This window comes from Coregonus lavaretus (genome assembly GCF_964263955.1).
Source record: "Coregonus lavaretus genome assembly, chromosome: 7".
In the NCBI taxonomy this organism is placed as follows: domain Eukaryota; kingdom Metazoa; phylum Chordata; class Actinopteri; order Salmoniformes; family Salmonidae; genus Coregonus; species Coregonus lavaretus.
This window is the reverse complement of record NC_139994.1, coordinates 10,705,183-10,723,221: the sequence shown is the minus strand read 5'-3', so window position 1 is coordinate 10,723,221 and position 18,039 is coordinate 10,705,183. Positions and strand designations below refer to the sequence as shown.

The window sequence follows — 18,039 nt, the reverse complement described above, 5'->3', positions numbered from 1 at the left end:
TTCCCCTTAAACCACTCAAGTGTTGCCTTAGCAATATGCTTAGGGTCATTGTCCTGCTGGAAGGTGAACCTCCGTCCCAGTCTCAAATCTCTGGAAGACAAACAGGTTTCCCTCAAGAATTTCCCTGTATTTAGCGCCATCCATCATTCCTTCAATTCTGACCAGTTTCCCAGTCCCTGCTGAAGAAAAACATCCCCACAGCATGATGCTGCCACCACCATGCTTCAATGTGGGGATGGTGTTCTTGGGGTGATGAGAGGTGTTGGGTTTGCACCAGACATAGTGTTTATCCTTGATGGCCAAAAAGCTCAATTTTAGTCTCATCTGACCAGAGTACCTTATTCCATATGTTTGGGGAGTCTCCCACATGGCTTATTTTTTTCTTTAAGCAATGGCTTTTTTCTTGCCACTCTTCTGTAAAGCCCAGCTCTGTGGAGTGTACGGCTTAAAGTGGTCCTATGGACAGATACTCCAATCTCCGCTGTGGAGCTTTGCAGCTCCTTCAGGGTTATCTTTGGTCTCTTTGTTGCCTCTCTGATTAATTCCCTCCTTGCCTGGTCCGTGAGTTTTGATGGGCGGCCCTCTCTTGGCAGGTTTGTTGTGGTGCCATATTCTTTCCATTTTTTAATAATGGATTTAATTGTGCTCCGTGGGATGTTCAAAGTTTTTTTTTTTTTTTTATAACCCAACCCTGATCTGTACTTCTCCACAACTTTTTCCTGACGTGTTTGGAGAGCTCCTTGGTCTTCATGGCGCCCCTTGCTTGGTGGTGCCCCTTGCTTAGTGGTGTTGCAGACTCTGGGGCCTTTCAGAACAGGTGTATATATACTGAGATCATGTGACAGATCATGTGACACTTAGATTGCACACAGGTGGACTTTATTTAACTAATTATGTGACTTCTGAAGGTAATTGGTTGCACCAGATCTTATTTAGGGCCTTCATAGCAAAGGGGGTGAATACATATGCACGCACAACTTTTCCTTTATTTATTTTTTAGAATTTTTTGAAGCAAGTTATTTTTTTCATTTCACTTCACCAATTTTGACTATTTTGTGTATGTCCATTAGATTAAATCCAAATAAAAATCCATTTAAATTACAGGTTGTAATGCAACAAAATAGGAAAAACGCCAAGGGGGATGAATACTTTTGCAAGGCACTGTAGATCAGTAGGACATTCTGTACTAGTGGTGGTCATTTTTAGGCCAGGGTTGTTTTTTTCCCCTCAACGTAGGTGGCACACAGTTCTTGTCCCCAGTCCAAATATATTGTTCACATATACATTCAGTATTTTTCAACTCAATGTTAAATGGTTCCTCACCCTGAAAGTAGACTATGGGCTAGGATAAACTGTCATCCATGGCTCTGTTTTCTTTTAACAGACACCACAAACTTCAGCTAATTTTAGCCACCGCTAGCTAACAATAAATGGGAGTGAGCTAGCTATCTGTGGCTAAAGTTAGCTGAAGTTTGTAGTGGCTGTTCAGAGAAAACCAAACCATAGATTACAGTTTCGTCTGGCCCATAGACTACCTTCAGGGTGAGGACCCATCTAACATGATGTTGTAAAATACTGAACTTCCCCTTTAATACTTACTGTATGTGATTTCACAAAATGTCAGATGAGAAAACAAGTGGATACCAACGAAAATGAGCTTTACAAATGCATAGTGTCATTGGCACACCTGCTAGGTTCCACTATCAAAGACTGTCACTGTGTCTGTATGGTGCTTTTATCATTTGAAAATTGGTTGAACTAATACTAATATGGTCAAAATATGATGTGTATGATGATATGTGAAAATAGCACACCTGATTGTGCAGATTTTTGGACATATCACCATTGACTAACTTCCCTATATGGCCTTATCTAACCCGGCCAACCACCACCTATCTAAATAGGGCAACCTTTTCGGGGGGGGGAGCACTTTAATCCAGAGTTTTCTGGAGGATGTGAGTATGGATTAGGATTGTTGGCATGGGAAGTGACAGTCCGTGACAACACAACCGCGGGAGTCAAAAACATTTACACGCCCAGCCCCCTTCCGCCCCTGCTGTTGAAAGATTGGCTGAACAGCTGTTGGGCTCCAGGTGGGCTCGGCTGCTCTCTGCTTTATAAAACTGGATACACCAGGCTCAGTAATAAACATTCTCTCAGACAGTCACATAGATAGAGAGAAGCTCTGTTTTTTTTTTATACTTACGTCTGCTAGGTCATCACTGAATCAGCGAAACTTTACTCTGAGAACTTCTGTCACCTGGTTTAGAGAAACTATTCTGCCATCTGTTAGACTCTATAGTCTATCCTCAGCAGTATGGCTACCTTCGTCTCGGTGAGTTGTTTTGCACAGCATCAGCATTCAGCACGCTCAACAGCCTGACTCAGAATCTACTGACACTGCGTTTTTGTTTCTGTTTCGCGTAACACCTATGGGTGCAGTTTGGCTCAGGGAAATTATGGATGTTGGTATCAAATGTTTGGGATGTCATTTGGGATGTGCTTGTCAGTGATGTTGAATTTGTTGTTTTTGGGGTGTCCTTATCTCGGTTAACACAGAACTAAAATCTTGCGTAATTTGGTCAGATGTACATGTTTACGTGTATGTTTACGTAGTCTATCCACGAGAGATTAGGGGAGTCCTGACGTCGTTGGGTGGGGTAGATTTACTTGATTTCGTCATCGTTATGTTACAACAAATGTAACACTAACACTTTTTGATCTGCTTGAGTAAGGATTTGGTGACGGACTGATGCCTGTTCTGTTTGTGTGCTGCAGGGCACGTTATAGGCTGGTAAAGTTTCAGTGGACCGTGTGACAGGCCGTTTGTGTCGCTGTTTATAGACCCAACTCATAAAACGACCCCACGCACTTTAAACGTTCAGGCCACAAATGGTTGTTGTCGGGCAGGACAGGCAGGGCTCCAGTAGATGCCAATCAGTATTGGATCACTGGAACAACATTGACATTGACTCCCAGCGGCTTAGTTTCAAGTGTGTATTACATTTCCAATGCCATATAATAAATATATTAGGCTAGATTTCATAGGCTTTGCATGTGCCTCATTGCATTTGATTTACTTGTACACAATATTTAATGGAAAAGCACAATGAGGAAATATTTGAAATGCAAAAGTCCGTATGACACATTACACAGGCCATTTTGTAGCCTTTAAAGCATAGTTGCAGAGATAAAAACACAGCAGATGTTTAGTAAGTGAATGGTCTCAGGAGGAAAACTGTCTTCTAAGTAATGATCTGCTGTGAGAAGGAGGGCAGAGGGTGAGACGAAAGGAGAATGACTGAGAGACAGTCTCTTGAGCAGGGGTTGGAACCAATATTATTTTTCTAATTGTTTAGCTCTGAAAATAACACTTTTTTTTTTGTTCAGTTCCAACCAGCAAAATGAAGTTCTGAACCGGTTCGAACCCCAAAAAAGTAACGGTTTATATTGTTCCTTTCTGGGGTTTTTTAAACCTCTGAAATCATTAATCTATTCCCTATTTAGTGCATTACTTTTGACCAGGGCCGATAGGGTCTTTGTGTCCTCTTAAGGATCGATTTGGAAAGAAACATAATCTCCACAGGAGAATCATGTTCCTTATGTGAAATTTAATCGAAACAATGAGTTTGTCAACATTACTCGTGCTTATAATCTCATCCCATCCTCCTCTCCCCATCCCAGATGGCTACCTGCCATACCTATAACAACACGGCCAGGCACAACGGTGTCAACAGGGACTTCATGGCCGCTCTCTCCAAGAGCCACGGGAGCACAGGCAAACGCAAGACTCCCCAGTCCACCAACAGAACCAATGCCATGGGCATACCAAAGTCTGCCTCCAAAGACAAGACAGCCTGCAGTACGCCAAGGTAAACAAACAATACCAGGCATCTGGTACCTAAATTGTCAACTATTTTATTGATATAGGCTACGTCTCGCCGAGGTGAAAATCAGCATTTAAGGGACTTCTTGGTAAGTGAGGGCAATAGATGATATCACTAAACTGATGGACAATGTGTGGTCCTATACTTTTCAATAGGTCACCTTTAATCTGTGTCAGTGTGCAGATTCTGACATGACTGTATTTCCAGGTCAATATCCTCTGAGACCACCAGTTCCTCCTCGACCTCCAAGCCCGCCAGCGTGAAGTCTGCCTTCTCCCGCCTCAAGCGGTTCCTCATGCTGGAGGACAACCAGAAGACCAAGACCAAGGGGAGGACTCAAAGACTTCCTCTCCTCTCTCTGAATGACTGACAAACACTTGGCTCCACTGCATTGGCCCAACAGTCAGCCATTACACCACCATGATATGACACTGATACACCAGGCTCTCGCTGGCCTGCTTACAATTCAGAATGGCCCTGCAGGAATTCAGAATGGCCCTCCTGGAATTCAGAACAACAAGGGGGGAGGGGTCAGCTGTCAGTCAATAAGTTCTACAGGGCTTCCTGTTGAGCTAATTAAAGGGATATGTTTGTTTCTTCACATGCCACCCCCCAACAGCCCCTGAGGTCCCCCTTCCGTAGAATGGTCCCACACCACGGCATCCTTGAGGAATTCCATTGTCCCTATGGATGGCGCGAACGGCATCGGAAGCGAAGCTCCCCCTTCTCTTCCATGTTATTTATGACGAGGCAAGCAGAATAACTCGTTTCGAGTTATAGGATGTTTTGATTGAGAGGGTGATTGTAACAAATAAAAATCACATTTATATGATGATAAATATGACTTATACGTTTATATTCACGCTTAAGTTTCATGCTTCTTTAAGTATTTATTTATGTATTATTGTTTTTTTTGTTCTCTTCACTTATTTTATTGGTTGATTTATTTTCGCGGACTTAACTTTCTCACTCTTCTCTTGTGAGGTCACCAGCCAAGTAGGGCTGATCTGTAGCTGTTTACACATTTGTTAATGTGGTGCAACTATCTTATGATCACTGTGCCAAATGTTTTACTTTTATGTAAAGGTCAAATTTTTATATACTGGTGGTTTTGAGATGATCATATTTGGATGAATGGGACGCATCAACTGTTTACAATGAAATAGGTTATATGTCTGAACTTCAATGACAAACCAAACATGTCATGAATTTCTTTCAGTAGTTTCATGTTTGTTGAAGATGGCTTTCATGTTGAAGGTTTCACTTTTTACCTGTTAGTTTGAAGAGTTTTTACGTTACAGTTTAGATTCACAATGTCTATTAGACTGCTTTTTCTAATGTCTGCTTTGTTCCAACACACTTTCTAATGCATTTAGTGACAGAAATGTTTTTCTTTGTTCATAATTAATCCAATGTAGCATTGCACAGAATCCTGAAATACCTCATATTTTATATTCTGTGAAATAAAAACGTTTTTCAGTCTTATTACTGTGTTGCATGATAGAACTCAGATATGTTGCGTGTCAGCGTTGCAATGCATTCACCAGTTGGGGTGGGGGGGGGAGTACCCAATTGTCATACTTGAGTAAAAGTAAAGATGCCTTAATAGAAAATGACTCAAGTGAAAGTCACCCTGTAAAATACTACTTGAGTAAAAGTATTTGGTTTTAAATCTACTTAAGTATCAAAAGTATAATAATTTTAAATTCCTTATATTAAGCAAACCAGACGGCACCATTTTTTATTCACGGATCGCAAGGGGCACACTCCAACACTCTGATATAATTTACAAATGAAGCATGTGTGTTTAGTGAGTCCGTCAGATCAGAGGCAGTACGGCTGACCAGTGGTGTTAATATAATAATAATAATATGCCATTTAGCAGACGCTTTTATCCAAAGCGACTTACAGTCATGCGTGCATACATTTTTACGTATGGGTGGTCCCGGGGATCGAACCCACTACCCTGGCGTTACAAGCGCCATGCTCTACCAATTGAGCTACAGAGGACCACTTGATAAGTGTGTGATTTTGACAATTTTCCTGTCCTGCTAAGCATTAAAAATGTAACGAGTACTCTTGGGTGTCAGGGAAAATGTATGGAGTAAAAAGTACATTATTTTCTTTAGGAATGTAGTGAAGTAAAAGTTGTCAAAAATATATAAATAGTGAAGTACAGATACCCCCAAAAACGACTTAAGTAGATATTTTAAGTATTTTTACTTAAGTACTTTACACCACTGGCATTCACAATGCGTGTTTTCAGAAGACAGTCACAACTTACACATTTTTAAGTGCTACAGATAAAACTTTAAAGGGTCACCCAACTACTTGTTTTGATTAAACACCTCAGGAATGGGGTTGGACTGACCATCCATGAGATCAATATGATAGTTTAACCATGTTTTGAAACTATACTGTTTGTTTACAATTACATTGTTTAGAAAGCAAGCTTGTGGGTGTATGACAGTTTAACAACTCATGAGGCATTTTGAAGTAATATGAATCAATGGCTCATTAATCTGAAGTCCAAACATTGATGTAGAGTATGAATCCCAGATTGTCCCTTTAATGCTTCTACACATACACCGTTTATAAGCACATTATAGTGTATAATATAGCTTGGGCAACACTTTGCTGATAATAACGATAACTGCCATTAAACTCCAAAGAAGAATGGAATGAATAACTAACTGCTCTTTATAAACCACCACAGACCTCCCTTTACCTAAGCATAGACCTGGCTGTAGATCAGGCGTCCTCGACTCCCTTTGACCTGCAGGCGGCGCTGCGTTTACAGATGGCATGCGCAAACAGAAACAGGAAGTAGCTGTGCAGAGTTCGAGAAAGATGTCCTGACTTAGTCCCGAATGTATTTTCTCTAAAAAGTGATTCACTTCAACGAATTTGTGATTAGAAATCGTATCAAACTCAAATTAAAGTGTTATTTCATAAACATAGCTAGTTATCCAATGACATTGCAATGTCTAGTAGAAAGAGATCGCGAGACTCGGAGGACAGAGGGGACCGCAAAAGGCACAAGGAATCAAAACACGATGTGGAAAAACTCAAGAAACAAGCGAAAAAACTCAACCAAGAAGTGCAAAAGCTGAAGCATTTGGAGACCTTGTAAGTAAAGGACACGTTTTTCGGTGGTATCGAACTTGTGTTAATAAAACATAACAGTGTAGTTGATCTGCCATGGGATTTAGCCTTAATGCTAGCAACGCTTCCCATCATTTCAGTTCTGATACTGTGCCTTGCCCTTGGCTGGTAGAACTTGCACAGGGGTACTGTACCTTAACCACTATCTGGACAAGGGAGACGATGCATGTGACGTGATTCATATTCAACGTCTCCTTTGCTCAGATACTGCATCAAGGGGTACCTAGCTACCTACACACAAAGTTTATCATCATATTGATTCTCACAAGCATTGTTTTCTTTTCCCCTCTATGCAGTTATGAAAAACCTCCTCCTGGACTCATAAAGGTTTAGTAGATGCACATTTTTGTCTACTTGCTTTATTACCAGTTAATTAATAACTGAGATAAAATAATATGGAATAGTTCATTTATCAGTAGAAGGACATGCATTTAGCCTGGTCCCAGATCCGTTTGTGTTCTTGCCGGCTCTGTCTGTCTGTTGTCAAGCCAAAGCATGACGATGAGTGACAAGGAGTTGGCATAAGAGCACAAGCAGACTGGCACTCAGGCTAACATGCATTATAATGGAAACTGGAATATGTGGCATCTTGCATCTACTTGAAACACGGTGACTGTGTTTTTTAGGCGGAGGAGTACAAACCAGAGGACTGTATTCCTGCTGATCCAGGAAATGAGGATGCTAGGGACTTCCTGGCTCACGCCCCCACCAAGGGGCTGTGGATGCCTCTGGGGAAGGAGGTGAAAGTCATGCAGTGTGAGTATAAACACAGAGGGTTATTATGAGTGTCCTGCATCCCCAATGGCACCCTGGTCAAAAGGATTGCACTATATAGGGAATAGGCTGCCATTTGGGATACATCCCTAAACTTTGGGATGCATCTCAAAAGTTTAATGTAGCTTCCTCACCTTGTCCTTCGTCTCCTGTCCTTCATCTATCCAGGGTTTCTTAAACTATGGGTCGGGACCCAAAGTGGGCCCTGGGCATGTAAGAAGAGGTTGGTCGCGAGAGTACTTCTATAGTCACACACAATTTATTCATACTTTTTTTGGGGGGGGAGTTACAGGTACATTATCCATTTTAAATGATACGTTTATAAAACCTGTACCCGTAGGCTGCCACTCAAAAGAAAAGAAAAACAGTAAGAAATACATGCAGAGTTTAATAATAAATAATAAATTCAGTATAAACAGGAAAAGAAAAGAAAACATTAGTGGGCCTCCACCCCAACCTCCCATTCCCCCAACCCCACCCAGCCAACATGTCTCCATCCAACCGCCCCACTCCCGGAAACCATGTTTCCCACCCCCCCACCCCTAGCAACTAGGGTTGCTCGTCAGTCACCCCCCGCCCCACATCCTGGCGATATATACAGTACCAGTCAAAAGTTTGGACACACCTACTCATTCCAGGGTTCTTCTTTATTTTCTACATTGTAGAATAATAGTGAAGACATCAAAACTATGAAATAACACATATGGAATCAAAAAAGTGTTAAAACAAATCAAAATATATTTTAGATTCTTCAAAGTAGCCACCCTTTGCCTTGATGACAGCTTTGCACACTCTTGGCATTCTCTCAACCAGCTTCAACAGGAATGCTTTTCCAACAGTCTTGAAGGAGTTCCCACATATGCTGAGCTCTTGTTGGCTGCTTTTCCTTCACTCTGCGGTCCGACTCATCCCAAACCATCTCAATTTGGTTGAGGTCGGGTGATTGTGGAGGCCAGGTCATCTGATGCAGCACTCCATCACTCTCCTTCTTGGTAAAATAGCCCTTACACAGCCTGGAGGTGTGTTGGGTCATTGTCCTGTTGAAAAACAAATGATAGTCCCACTAAGCGCAAACCAGATGGGATGGCATATCGCTGCAGAATACTGTGGTAGCCATGCTGGTTAAGTGTGCCTTGAATTCTAAATACATCACAGACAGTGTCACCAGCAAAACACCCCACACCATAACACCTCCTCCTCCATGCTTTACGGTGGGAACCACACATGTGGAGATCATCCGTTCACCTACTCTGCGTCTCACAAAGACACGGCAGTTGGAACCAAAAATCTCAAATTTGGACTCATCAGACCAAAGGACAGATTTCCACCTGTCTAATGTCCATTGCTTGTGTTTCTTGGCCCAAGCAAGTCTCTTCTTCTTATTGGTGTCCTTTAGTAGTGGTTTCTTTCCAGCAATTCGACCATGAAGGCCTGATTCACGCAGCCTCCTCATCGACTTAATTTTTGTTAATCATTATGAATTCATTCAATTCAGTTTCAAATTGTTCACATAAAGTCAGATTTTGTAGTAAGGAAACATTAAAGAGTCATCTTGTTGCTCTTTTAGGAGTTTCTGAAATGTGTATCTGGCAGTAATAAGCATGATGGTCAGATAGGCTCATATGCCGAATTTCTATTTTCTTGATGAATATTGAGCCAGCCAAATTAGGGTTAGCCTAGATCTGTCAGCTCGTCCCCTTGTTTGTTGGACTTGATGTGCTTATCGAATAATAAGAATAAGTCTTGAGCCTCCTTGGCAGTAGAAAACGTATGTGTTGTATTCTGGAAGGTCAAGATAAGTTTTGCCAGGTGGATGAAGCAGCATCTCAGGTTTAGCTTGCGTAGCTGGGTTCTCACCTCGTTGTAGGTCTCCCTCTGTTTCAGCAGTTCAGCACTCAGGTCTGGGTAAATGCTGATCCTCTTCCCTGCATAGGTCAGACCCCCGGGTTCCGCTGCAAGGCGAATAATTCACTGCTTGACTTCAAAGTTGTGGATCCGCACAATCATACAGCGAGATCCGTACCGGAGAGGACCCGTGTGACGCGCAATGGTAATCAGCGGCATGGTACACAGCTTCTCCTGCCCGAACAGTTCATAGAACAAATTGGTCATGAAGGAAGTTGGGTTGACCGTTACACCAATTTCAAGTCCTGTGACCCGCACATTGAATTTCCGGGAATGACTTTCGAGTGATTACGTCTTCTCTTTTGGGAGTTTGATTATCCCTTCCAACCTAGCTTGCGCTGTTTCCAGGTCATGGAGTCGCACCTCTGTCTTATTGGCTGGCCTCTCCAGACTTTCCACTTTGGTTGAATAGGTATCCAGTTTAGCAGTGAGCACTGCCAATGATTCATTTACTGGTTTTAATTGTAAGTCGAGGGCAGAGGTAATCTCCTCACGAACAATCTCTCGTATAGTAATGGCCAGCTCTTTCTGTTGTCTGGTATTAAGAGACGCCATGTTCCCACAGTTGAATTGTGGACAGACATTCTAGCTGCTGAAGTGTAATAGACCTAGTTATTTCTTGAATGAATGTCCCACACCTTAATATGATCAAAGTTCAGGTGGGCTTTCGCGCTAATAGGATGTTAAGTATTGACAAGTTTTAGGAAATGCTGTATGTCCGTTAATTCAAAGTAATTAGGAAAAGAAAGACACACGTTTCAATGCATGCCACCGGAACCAGAATTTATTCTTAATTTGACTACACTGATGTGATAGAACCTTAAAAACGTAGTGCTTCTGCCACCGACTGGGATGAAATAGCCACTCCTTTGTAAGTCGGTCACTATCACAGATATAGAGAATGTACAGCGTGAAATGGCAGAGGTCCATCCATGCTTATGTGAGCATGCACAGCACTATTAAAATATAGCAGAAAGTCAAGGAAAGTTGCCTTCATCGCTGGATAGTCCTGGTCCTTATCCTCTTCATGCTTCCCTCAGTCCAGAGGGTGTCACTTTAATTCAACCCCACTGAGAGAGACCGGAGAGTGGCTATGGCTGCTGCCCAAATGGCGCCCTCTTCCCTAATATGTAGTGCACTACATTTTAATGAGGTCAGGGTCGAGTCAGTGTAGCGGAGATTAACTTTTGTTCTGCTTGTCCCTCAAAGAACAAAGGCTTTCATTATTTCCCACCAATAATTCCTCCATCCATCCCTCCCTCCCTCCGTCCCACTCGTTTTCATGATATGCGAGTGGACAGAAATCATACAGGGTTAGTCTACAAAGTTCTCATTTGTTCTCCAGTGGAATTCCAAATCCTAATATGTTCCAGATAATACGGTGGCGAAATGTTGTAATGTGATTTTTAATTGCGTGGCGTTTCAGAGATTAAAAGGAGTTGAGAAACATTTTGTCAGATGTAGGCTAAGTCATAAACAGGTGTAGCCTACAAGCCATATAAAATAAATATGAATCTCTTCCAATTTCCAACACTAACTTGTTTGGGTGATTTCTGAGCGGGCAGGAGACGTGAATGTGCTTGTGGTACAAACATGACTATATTCTCCCTCCCTTGTGCAGGTTGGAGATGCAAGCGCTATGGGCACAGGACAGGGGACCGAGAGTGTCCCTTCTTCATCAAAGGAAACCAGAAACTGGAGCAGTTCAGAGTGGTGAGTCTCATCCTTCCGTCCATCCATTCATCCATCTTTCAACTGATCATCAAGCCTTTTGACTACTTAAATAAAATGTGTTACTGCTGGGCTCAAACAAACATGAGTCCCCAGGACCAGGATTAGCACTGGCAGACACCCTTTGGGACGTCTGCTCCTGGTCCCAACCATAACCCCTTGGGGACGTCTGCTCCTGGTCCCAACCATAACCCCTTGGGGACGTCTGCTCCTGGTCCCAACCATAACCCCTTGGGGACGTCTGCTACTGGTCCCAACCATAACCCCTTGGGGACGTCTGCTACTGGTCCCAACCATAACCCCTTGGGGACGTCTGCTCCTGGTCCCAACCATAACCCCCCTGGGGACGTCTGCTCCTGGTCCCAACCATAACCCTGTGGGGACGTCTGCGTGCTTGCCTGCCTGGGACCATGAGCATGCTTTATTGATGCAGCTGGACACAGTATGGTTGCATCCCAAATGGCACCCTACTCCCTATATAGTGCACTACTTTTGACCAGGAGCCATATTGACTTTTGTAAAAAAGTAGTGCACTATATAGAGAATCGGTGCCATTTGGGACGCAGAAGGCATCTGTGCTGCAGCTGGATGCTTCTGGAGCTGGACTCCTCAGCAGATTCACAGGGCAGTTCTTCTGTAGGCCTGCATGCAACGATGCCACTGCAATGATAATCATAAGTGCAAGTGTATCATATTTTGTGATAGAACCGGATTTTAAAATGCTGATCCGGCAGAGGAGAGTTGAATGGGTGGAAATAATGTGCCCAAAAGCCTGAATGGAGTTTTACCTTGCAGTGCTTGTTGTCATTGGAGCTTTGCAATGTATGTTATCTTTGAAATGTTGTAAATATGTAGCTAAACCGTGTGTTTCTTGCAGGCACACGAAGACCCAATGTACGACCTGATCCGAGAAAACAAACGCAATGAAAAAGAAACAAGGTACTTTCTGGCTTTATTATTAAAAAAACAAAAAACTTTATTATAAACAAAACTTATTTTTCAGAAGAATGTTTGAATAGATGTCCCCTTCTCTACTGTTTGGAGTTGGTCATCGTTAAGGTAGTCTGATGCATAGGGGTCGTTTAAAGGACATTGCTTGTGTAACTATATCGATTCAGACAAGCTATTTTGGAGCACGATCACAGGGGACTTTCCGATTCTCTTTGTTTTGCTCCCAACAATGCTGATGCTAAGCTACATCCAAGTAAACAAACTGACGACGATACTCTGCTTTTATAGACTAGGCTACATTCCAGTTATCAGGTTAAGATGACATACATTTGTAATTAGAGTGAACTAACCCTTTCATTTTCCGACTGTCTCAGTCAGAATAGTCTATTATTAATTGAGTGCATTTTAGCACAGGGAAAGAACAACAACAAAGTCACATGAAAGAAAACTCTGAGTCATCAGAGGACACACTGAAGTCAATGCCCACATGTAATTAGACTAAATCAATCACATCCTGACAGCTGACACAGCACATAATCAAACTGGTGAATAAAAGTACTTTAAAAACTACTATGAATGACATTGAATGTGAATTTTGGTGTCTACAGAGAAGTTTTAAAGTACCATCTGAACTGTGGTGCAATATGAGAGACTCATGTGAGTATGATAGGAGAGAGTGTGCGATGGACATGTTCTACAAGATCATATGAGCTATGATGATATGAGAGACGGAGTGAAATGTATTTGTGGTAGACTTGGCCAAAGGACCCACGAGTCAACCCAGCTCTGTCTCAGAGTGTTTGCCTTGAACAGTCCTTATGATTACTTCACTGTTCTCTGGGTGGATGTTGTCAACATAGAAGAGAACAACGCTCCTCTGATGAATTCTTAATGAAGTTTGAGGATTGCTCGGGAACCACCGTGTTTTAAGTTTGGGTTGTTTTCAGTCTCTTGCAACTTGCACAAGCTCTCTTGTTCCTCTCTGAGCATACCGAATCAATGGAAATGTAAAGTTTTGAGCTAATCAAAGGAAGTGGATGCCTCGGTCTCTGAACTGTTTGATCATTCGTGTTATATCCATATTTTATTGAAGAATGTTGTGTTTCTCAGGCAGTGTTTCAGCATCTTGATATCTGGTCTGGTCTGGTGTGAGCTGCAGTGCTGTGCTACTCTGCTGGCTGCCTGAAATGAGCTCGCACTCTCTCTGTCTCCCGCTCTCTCTCGTGACCCACTTTAGCACCAGCTGCAAGCACCTGTAGCCCATCCAAATCCCCATACTCAGGACTCACCAGCTGTCAGCTGACCATCACTGTTAAAGGACTTGATTCATAACCAGGGACACTTCTGAGCTAAATCTGAGATGGCCAATGATTGTAGAGGAAAACTCTCTGGGATATTCCAAGAAGAGGATGTGTGTGTGTTTGTTTGTGCCTGAAGATACTGTGTTTCAGTTCATCATACCTCTCCTTGAATGGTTCTAACCCATCTCCCTGTCTATTTCCCTCTCTCTTTCTCTCCCTCCCCCTATCTTTCTCATCCCTCTCTCTCTCTCCCTCCCCCCTATCTCTCCGCCTCTCTCTCTCTCAACCCCTCCCTCTCTCCAGGATCCAGCAGCTGCAGCAACTCCTGCAGGACACCACCTCCTCTTCCTCCGACTCGGACAGCTCCTCCTCTTCCTCCGACACCGGCGGCCGCAAGAAGAGGAAGCACAAGAAAAAGGACAAGAAAAAGGACAAGAAGAAGAGGAAGAGGAAGAGGAAGAAGAAGTCCCCCAAAAGCAGTGACTGTTCTGAGTCCGATTGAGCCATAGGAACCTACCTGGATTGTTCTAGCAGGGAGAGGTGGCTACACTGCAGTGTCTATCAGTCAGTGAGCAGCTATGGTGTTTCTTACCCAATGGCTCAGGGTCGCCTCAATTGCACACTACGAAGTGCACACTAGAAGACCCTTTTTGGTTCAGCCTTCTTCTCCCCTCCATCTGAGCCTTTAAACAATGCATGACTTGTCCCATCCCTCATATGGTTGATGCCTCTATTCCATTAGATCATACAGAATAAGATTCTATGGACGTGTAGTGCTGATTGTGAATGTAGGGCCCCTCAGGCGAGGTACTCAGAAAGCCCTTACAGCATTGGTAATGACATGACTGGCTCAGGAGCGCCTGAGCCAGCCAGAAGAGTTGAAATCAGTTTGTAGCTGTTATGAAGGATGTTGGCTTGATGGATCAGATCTGAATGAAAACATGTTACAAAACAGAGCATGTTGTTAAAGATTGTGTTTAACTTCTTGTTTTGCTTTCAAATTGCAGGTATCAAATAGCTTGATTGTAGGCATGTTGTATGACGAAAAGAGTGGGAAAAATTGCAGCAACATTTTTCCCATATTTATTTTCTTCTGTAAGATGCTGCTGGATGTTTGAATACTTACTACTGTACATAAATATTTGGAATAAATTGAGGTTGGAATTCACGTTTTATTTAAATCCAGTTTGAGAAAGGGAGAGACCGTGTGTTCTCTGTGACCAAGGAGAAAGCCTCTTACTCCTCACATTATATATATACTTTCGTTTTGTCATTATTCACTTTGTCTTTCAATATTTTTCAACTGCATGTATGTTGTTTGGCTCATAGTGTCTGATAGTGACAAGGACAAGACCGACCAACACGTACATCGGCCATCTGCAGTGGGTGGCCGTTCTATCACCACAGAACATCGGCTGTAATTTCCTGTTTATATCGCCACTGTTCGTCAACACCCAGCGGGAGTGTATTCCTAATGGAAACCGTTTACCTTTAAGAATCAAATGAAACAAATGGGGTGCGACCTAACTGAATTTGTCCAATAGAAACTTGTTTTTTTTTTCTCCATTTGAGTAAACGGTTTCTGTTGCAAAACGTTTTGCAACAGAATGGGTGTAATAATGACACCCCAACGCACGGCCAACGTTTGTGTAGGTCTTTCTTGTCCTTCATTGATTCTTAGAATTACACATCTCTATCCACTATAATGACCCCTTTTGAAAGGCAAAAAAGAAGACACTTCTCCTTTGATCTTGAAAGACCTCAGAAAGCCCAGGGCTGACTAGGGAGTATTACTCACTAATGTGCCATTTTGTCAGTACAACAACAACAAAACAGACACACTAACACACACACACACACCTTGCAGGCCACATCAAAAGACTTCTCCACTTTGCCCCTCCCTATTGATAGGATGTTAATTTAGAGAAGTGTGCTATCAAATCTAGAGGAGGACCAGAAATATGCACTGCTTATTTTAATGACCCCAATAAGAGGACTGTTTAAGCAGTCCTTCGGGGGGAGATGTATTTGAATTTTGATTAGCGTCCTAGTGGTTTCTGCATGTAGTTAAGCCTGAAGGGATCTATTTGTGCGTCAGAATGGGTTAGTGTGTGTGTGTTTCCTAGTAACTGAAAGCTTCATTTGATCTCTCCTCTCCCCCATCCCTCTCTCTTATCCTCCTTTCCATGGCAACTCCCTCCATTCCTTTCTGTGGTGCTTTGGCCAAAGGCCTCCGATAAATCAACAGCATTGAAACAGTGTGTCCCATCTGCACCATGTAGCCCTCTGAGCAGAAACAGACATGAATGTCCTAGATGACTTTCACGGAGACACTGCTGCTCCGAGGGAGTCATCTGCCACTTTGGCTAAGTTAGAGCAGAGAAGACTCTATATTGAACCACTCTATCTTATGGGGCTGGAGAATGGGTTAGGGTCAGTTAGGAAGTATCAGTACAGTCTTGAGATCAGGGAAGTTAGTCTAAAGATAATTAGATATGATTTGCCTGTTTGTGTATGCCATTTTGCTCTGCCACAAACTGCCATCGCATCGGTCCCTAACATTGAATGATGGCACAATTGACACAGTTCACTTGACAGATTCCATTGGCTATAGTTATGCTCTGACTTGGCTCAAAGGTACTGTGGTCATGGACTGGGATAGTTTTTATTTTATTTCTAAGTGTAAACAATATGTTGTTTGGATTTAGATGGCTCAGACAAATTATTGTGGGTATTAAAAAGAGAATACAAATATTTTTTACCAATTTTAACCGTATCATATGATAGCTCATATCAATCAAAGACATTATGCAACACCACTTAATACTGCTCATATTGCATGGCTTCATTCATTTTGACCTAGCCGTGATCTAGTACTAGAGAGAAAGCCATGGGATTCAGTCATACAGACAGGTTTCTCAGGATGGGTGTTTGGACACCATTAACCCAGATTATATTCCAGACAGACAGTAGAGGCACATGGCCCTGTATTAATCCTGTTGCTATACTGTGGAGAGGAGAGCTGTGTGAGCCTGGCACAGTGGCAACAGTTCAGATCACTCACTCCTAGATGTCTCTATCTCTCTCTCTCCCTCTTTTTCTTTCTTTATGTCTGTCTCGCTCTCTCTCTCTCTCTCCCTCTCCCTCTCTCTCTCTCTCTCTCTCTCTCTCTCTCTCTCTCTCTCTCTCTCTCTCTCTCTCTCTCTCTCTCTGTCTCTCTCTCTCACTCTCACTCTCTCTCTCTTGCTGGGTAGCTTAGATATTGGAACCAGTAGGTGTAGCTATATGACATGAATGTAATTAAGTCTGGTATTGACTGTACTGTACTGAACTGTACTGTAGCTTTTTCATGATTGTCTATTATTCTCGTCTATATACTGTCAGTTTCGATCTATTGTGAAATGTGACATAAGGAGAAGCTATGTCCCAATAGTAGCAGATCATGATTTGAATGTGCAATATTACTATTCTTTTTAAGGAGGTCTTACCCAAGCAAAGTTAGTTTTCCCCTTTTATTTCAAATAAAGGTATTTTATGGTAGGCTACAAGGTTATAGGCCTAACCCCCACCCCTATGCTGTCTTTGATATATTATGTATTAATTAATCGATTGCTATGAAATGTTAAATGCATTGTTCCCCGAGCCCTCCGCTTATCCCGAGGTTCAAGGTTGACATTATTAATTTGGCATCATAATAATTGCCACCCATCAACGGGGAGTGTCCTCTCGTCCCATTCAATTGTCGGGGTTTGTTGTGTTTTAATTGGTCGATGTCCCTCGCATTGGTGCTCGAGCCTCGGAAGAGAGTGGAGCCAACCAACAGACCGTGAAGAAAGAGGAAGTTAAAACATCAGCACAATCTAGCGCAGAGGAGAGGAGAGGAGAGGAGAGGAGAGAGACAGAAAACACAGAACTGACTGTGACACAAACTCCGAACATCAGCGCTTTGGCACAGGAGAAGTCCCCGCGCTTTGCCAGGTTCGTAAAAATTCAAAACGTTCTTTCATTTAGCCTCAACAGAAAGCATGCAGTTGAGTTTTTTTCTTTGCTTCTACTGATTTAGGCTACACGCTATAACGAACTGCTCAAGAAATTGTGAATAGTCTTGAGTTCGACTCCGAAACACCTCGCTACTGTTGCTTATATTACTGGCAGTGTTATATTGTAGGCTATATACAGTAGCCTAGTCTGCGCGCCCTGGACATTTTATCAGTCGGCTACTTTTCAGCAGGAGTGGCCGCCAGCGGTTCTGGGCACTGTTCTGTTGATTGACAAGCTCGCTCAAAACAATCCAGCCGCTCGTGAAGTTGGCTCGTTCGCGTCCA

The 18,039-nt window shown here is 42.7% G+C and overlaps 1 protein-coding gene and 1 pseudogene across 2 annotated transcripts; both read left to right on the top strand.

The window, feature by feature from the left end:
* The first annotated feature begins 2,232 nt into the window (after nt 1-2,232).
* LOC311132048 (UPF0711 protein C18orf21 homolog) lies at nt 2,233-5,316 on the top strand (annotated as a pseudogene). The gene is made up of 3 exons: nt 2,233-2,335; nt 3,685-3,872; nt 4,095-5,316. The product of its transcript is annotated as a UPF0711 protein C18orf21 homolog (transcript).
* A 1,382-nt stretch (nt 5,317-6,698) lies between these two features.
* Nucleotides 6,699-14,899, top strand: rp9 (RP9 pre-mRNA splicing factor). The gene is made up of 6 exons (XM_084165213.1): nt 6,699-7,016; nt 7,349-7,379; nt 7,679-7,808; nt 11,353-11,444; nt 12,340-12,401; nt 14,018-14,899. Exons 1-6 carry the CDS (start codon nt 6,871-6,873, stop codon nt 14,214-14,216), a joined length of 660 nt encoding a protein of 219 aa, XP_084021339.1. The 5' UTR covers nt 6,699-6,870; the 3' UTR covers nt 14,217-14,899.
* Nucleotides 14,900-18,039: the final 3,140 nt, after the last annotated feature.

Bases quoted from the DNA above. Each gene is read 5' to 3' on its own strand.
- rp9 (XM_084165213.1), top strand. From the start codon at position 6,871: ATGTCTAGTAGAAAGAGATCGCGAGACTCGGAGGACAGAGGGGACCGC. The intron at 7,380-7,678 runs GTTTAGTAGATG...TGTGTTTTTTAG, and splicing joins CTCCTCCTGGACTCATAAAG to GCGGAGGAGTACAAACCAGA. The intron at 12,402-14,017 runs GTACTTTCTGGC...CCCTCTCTCCAG, and splicing joins CGCAATGAAAAAGAAACAAG to GATCCAGCAGCTGCAGCAAC.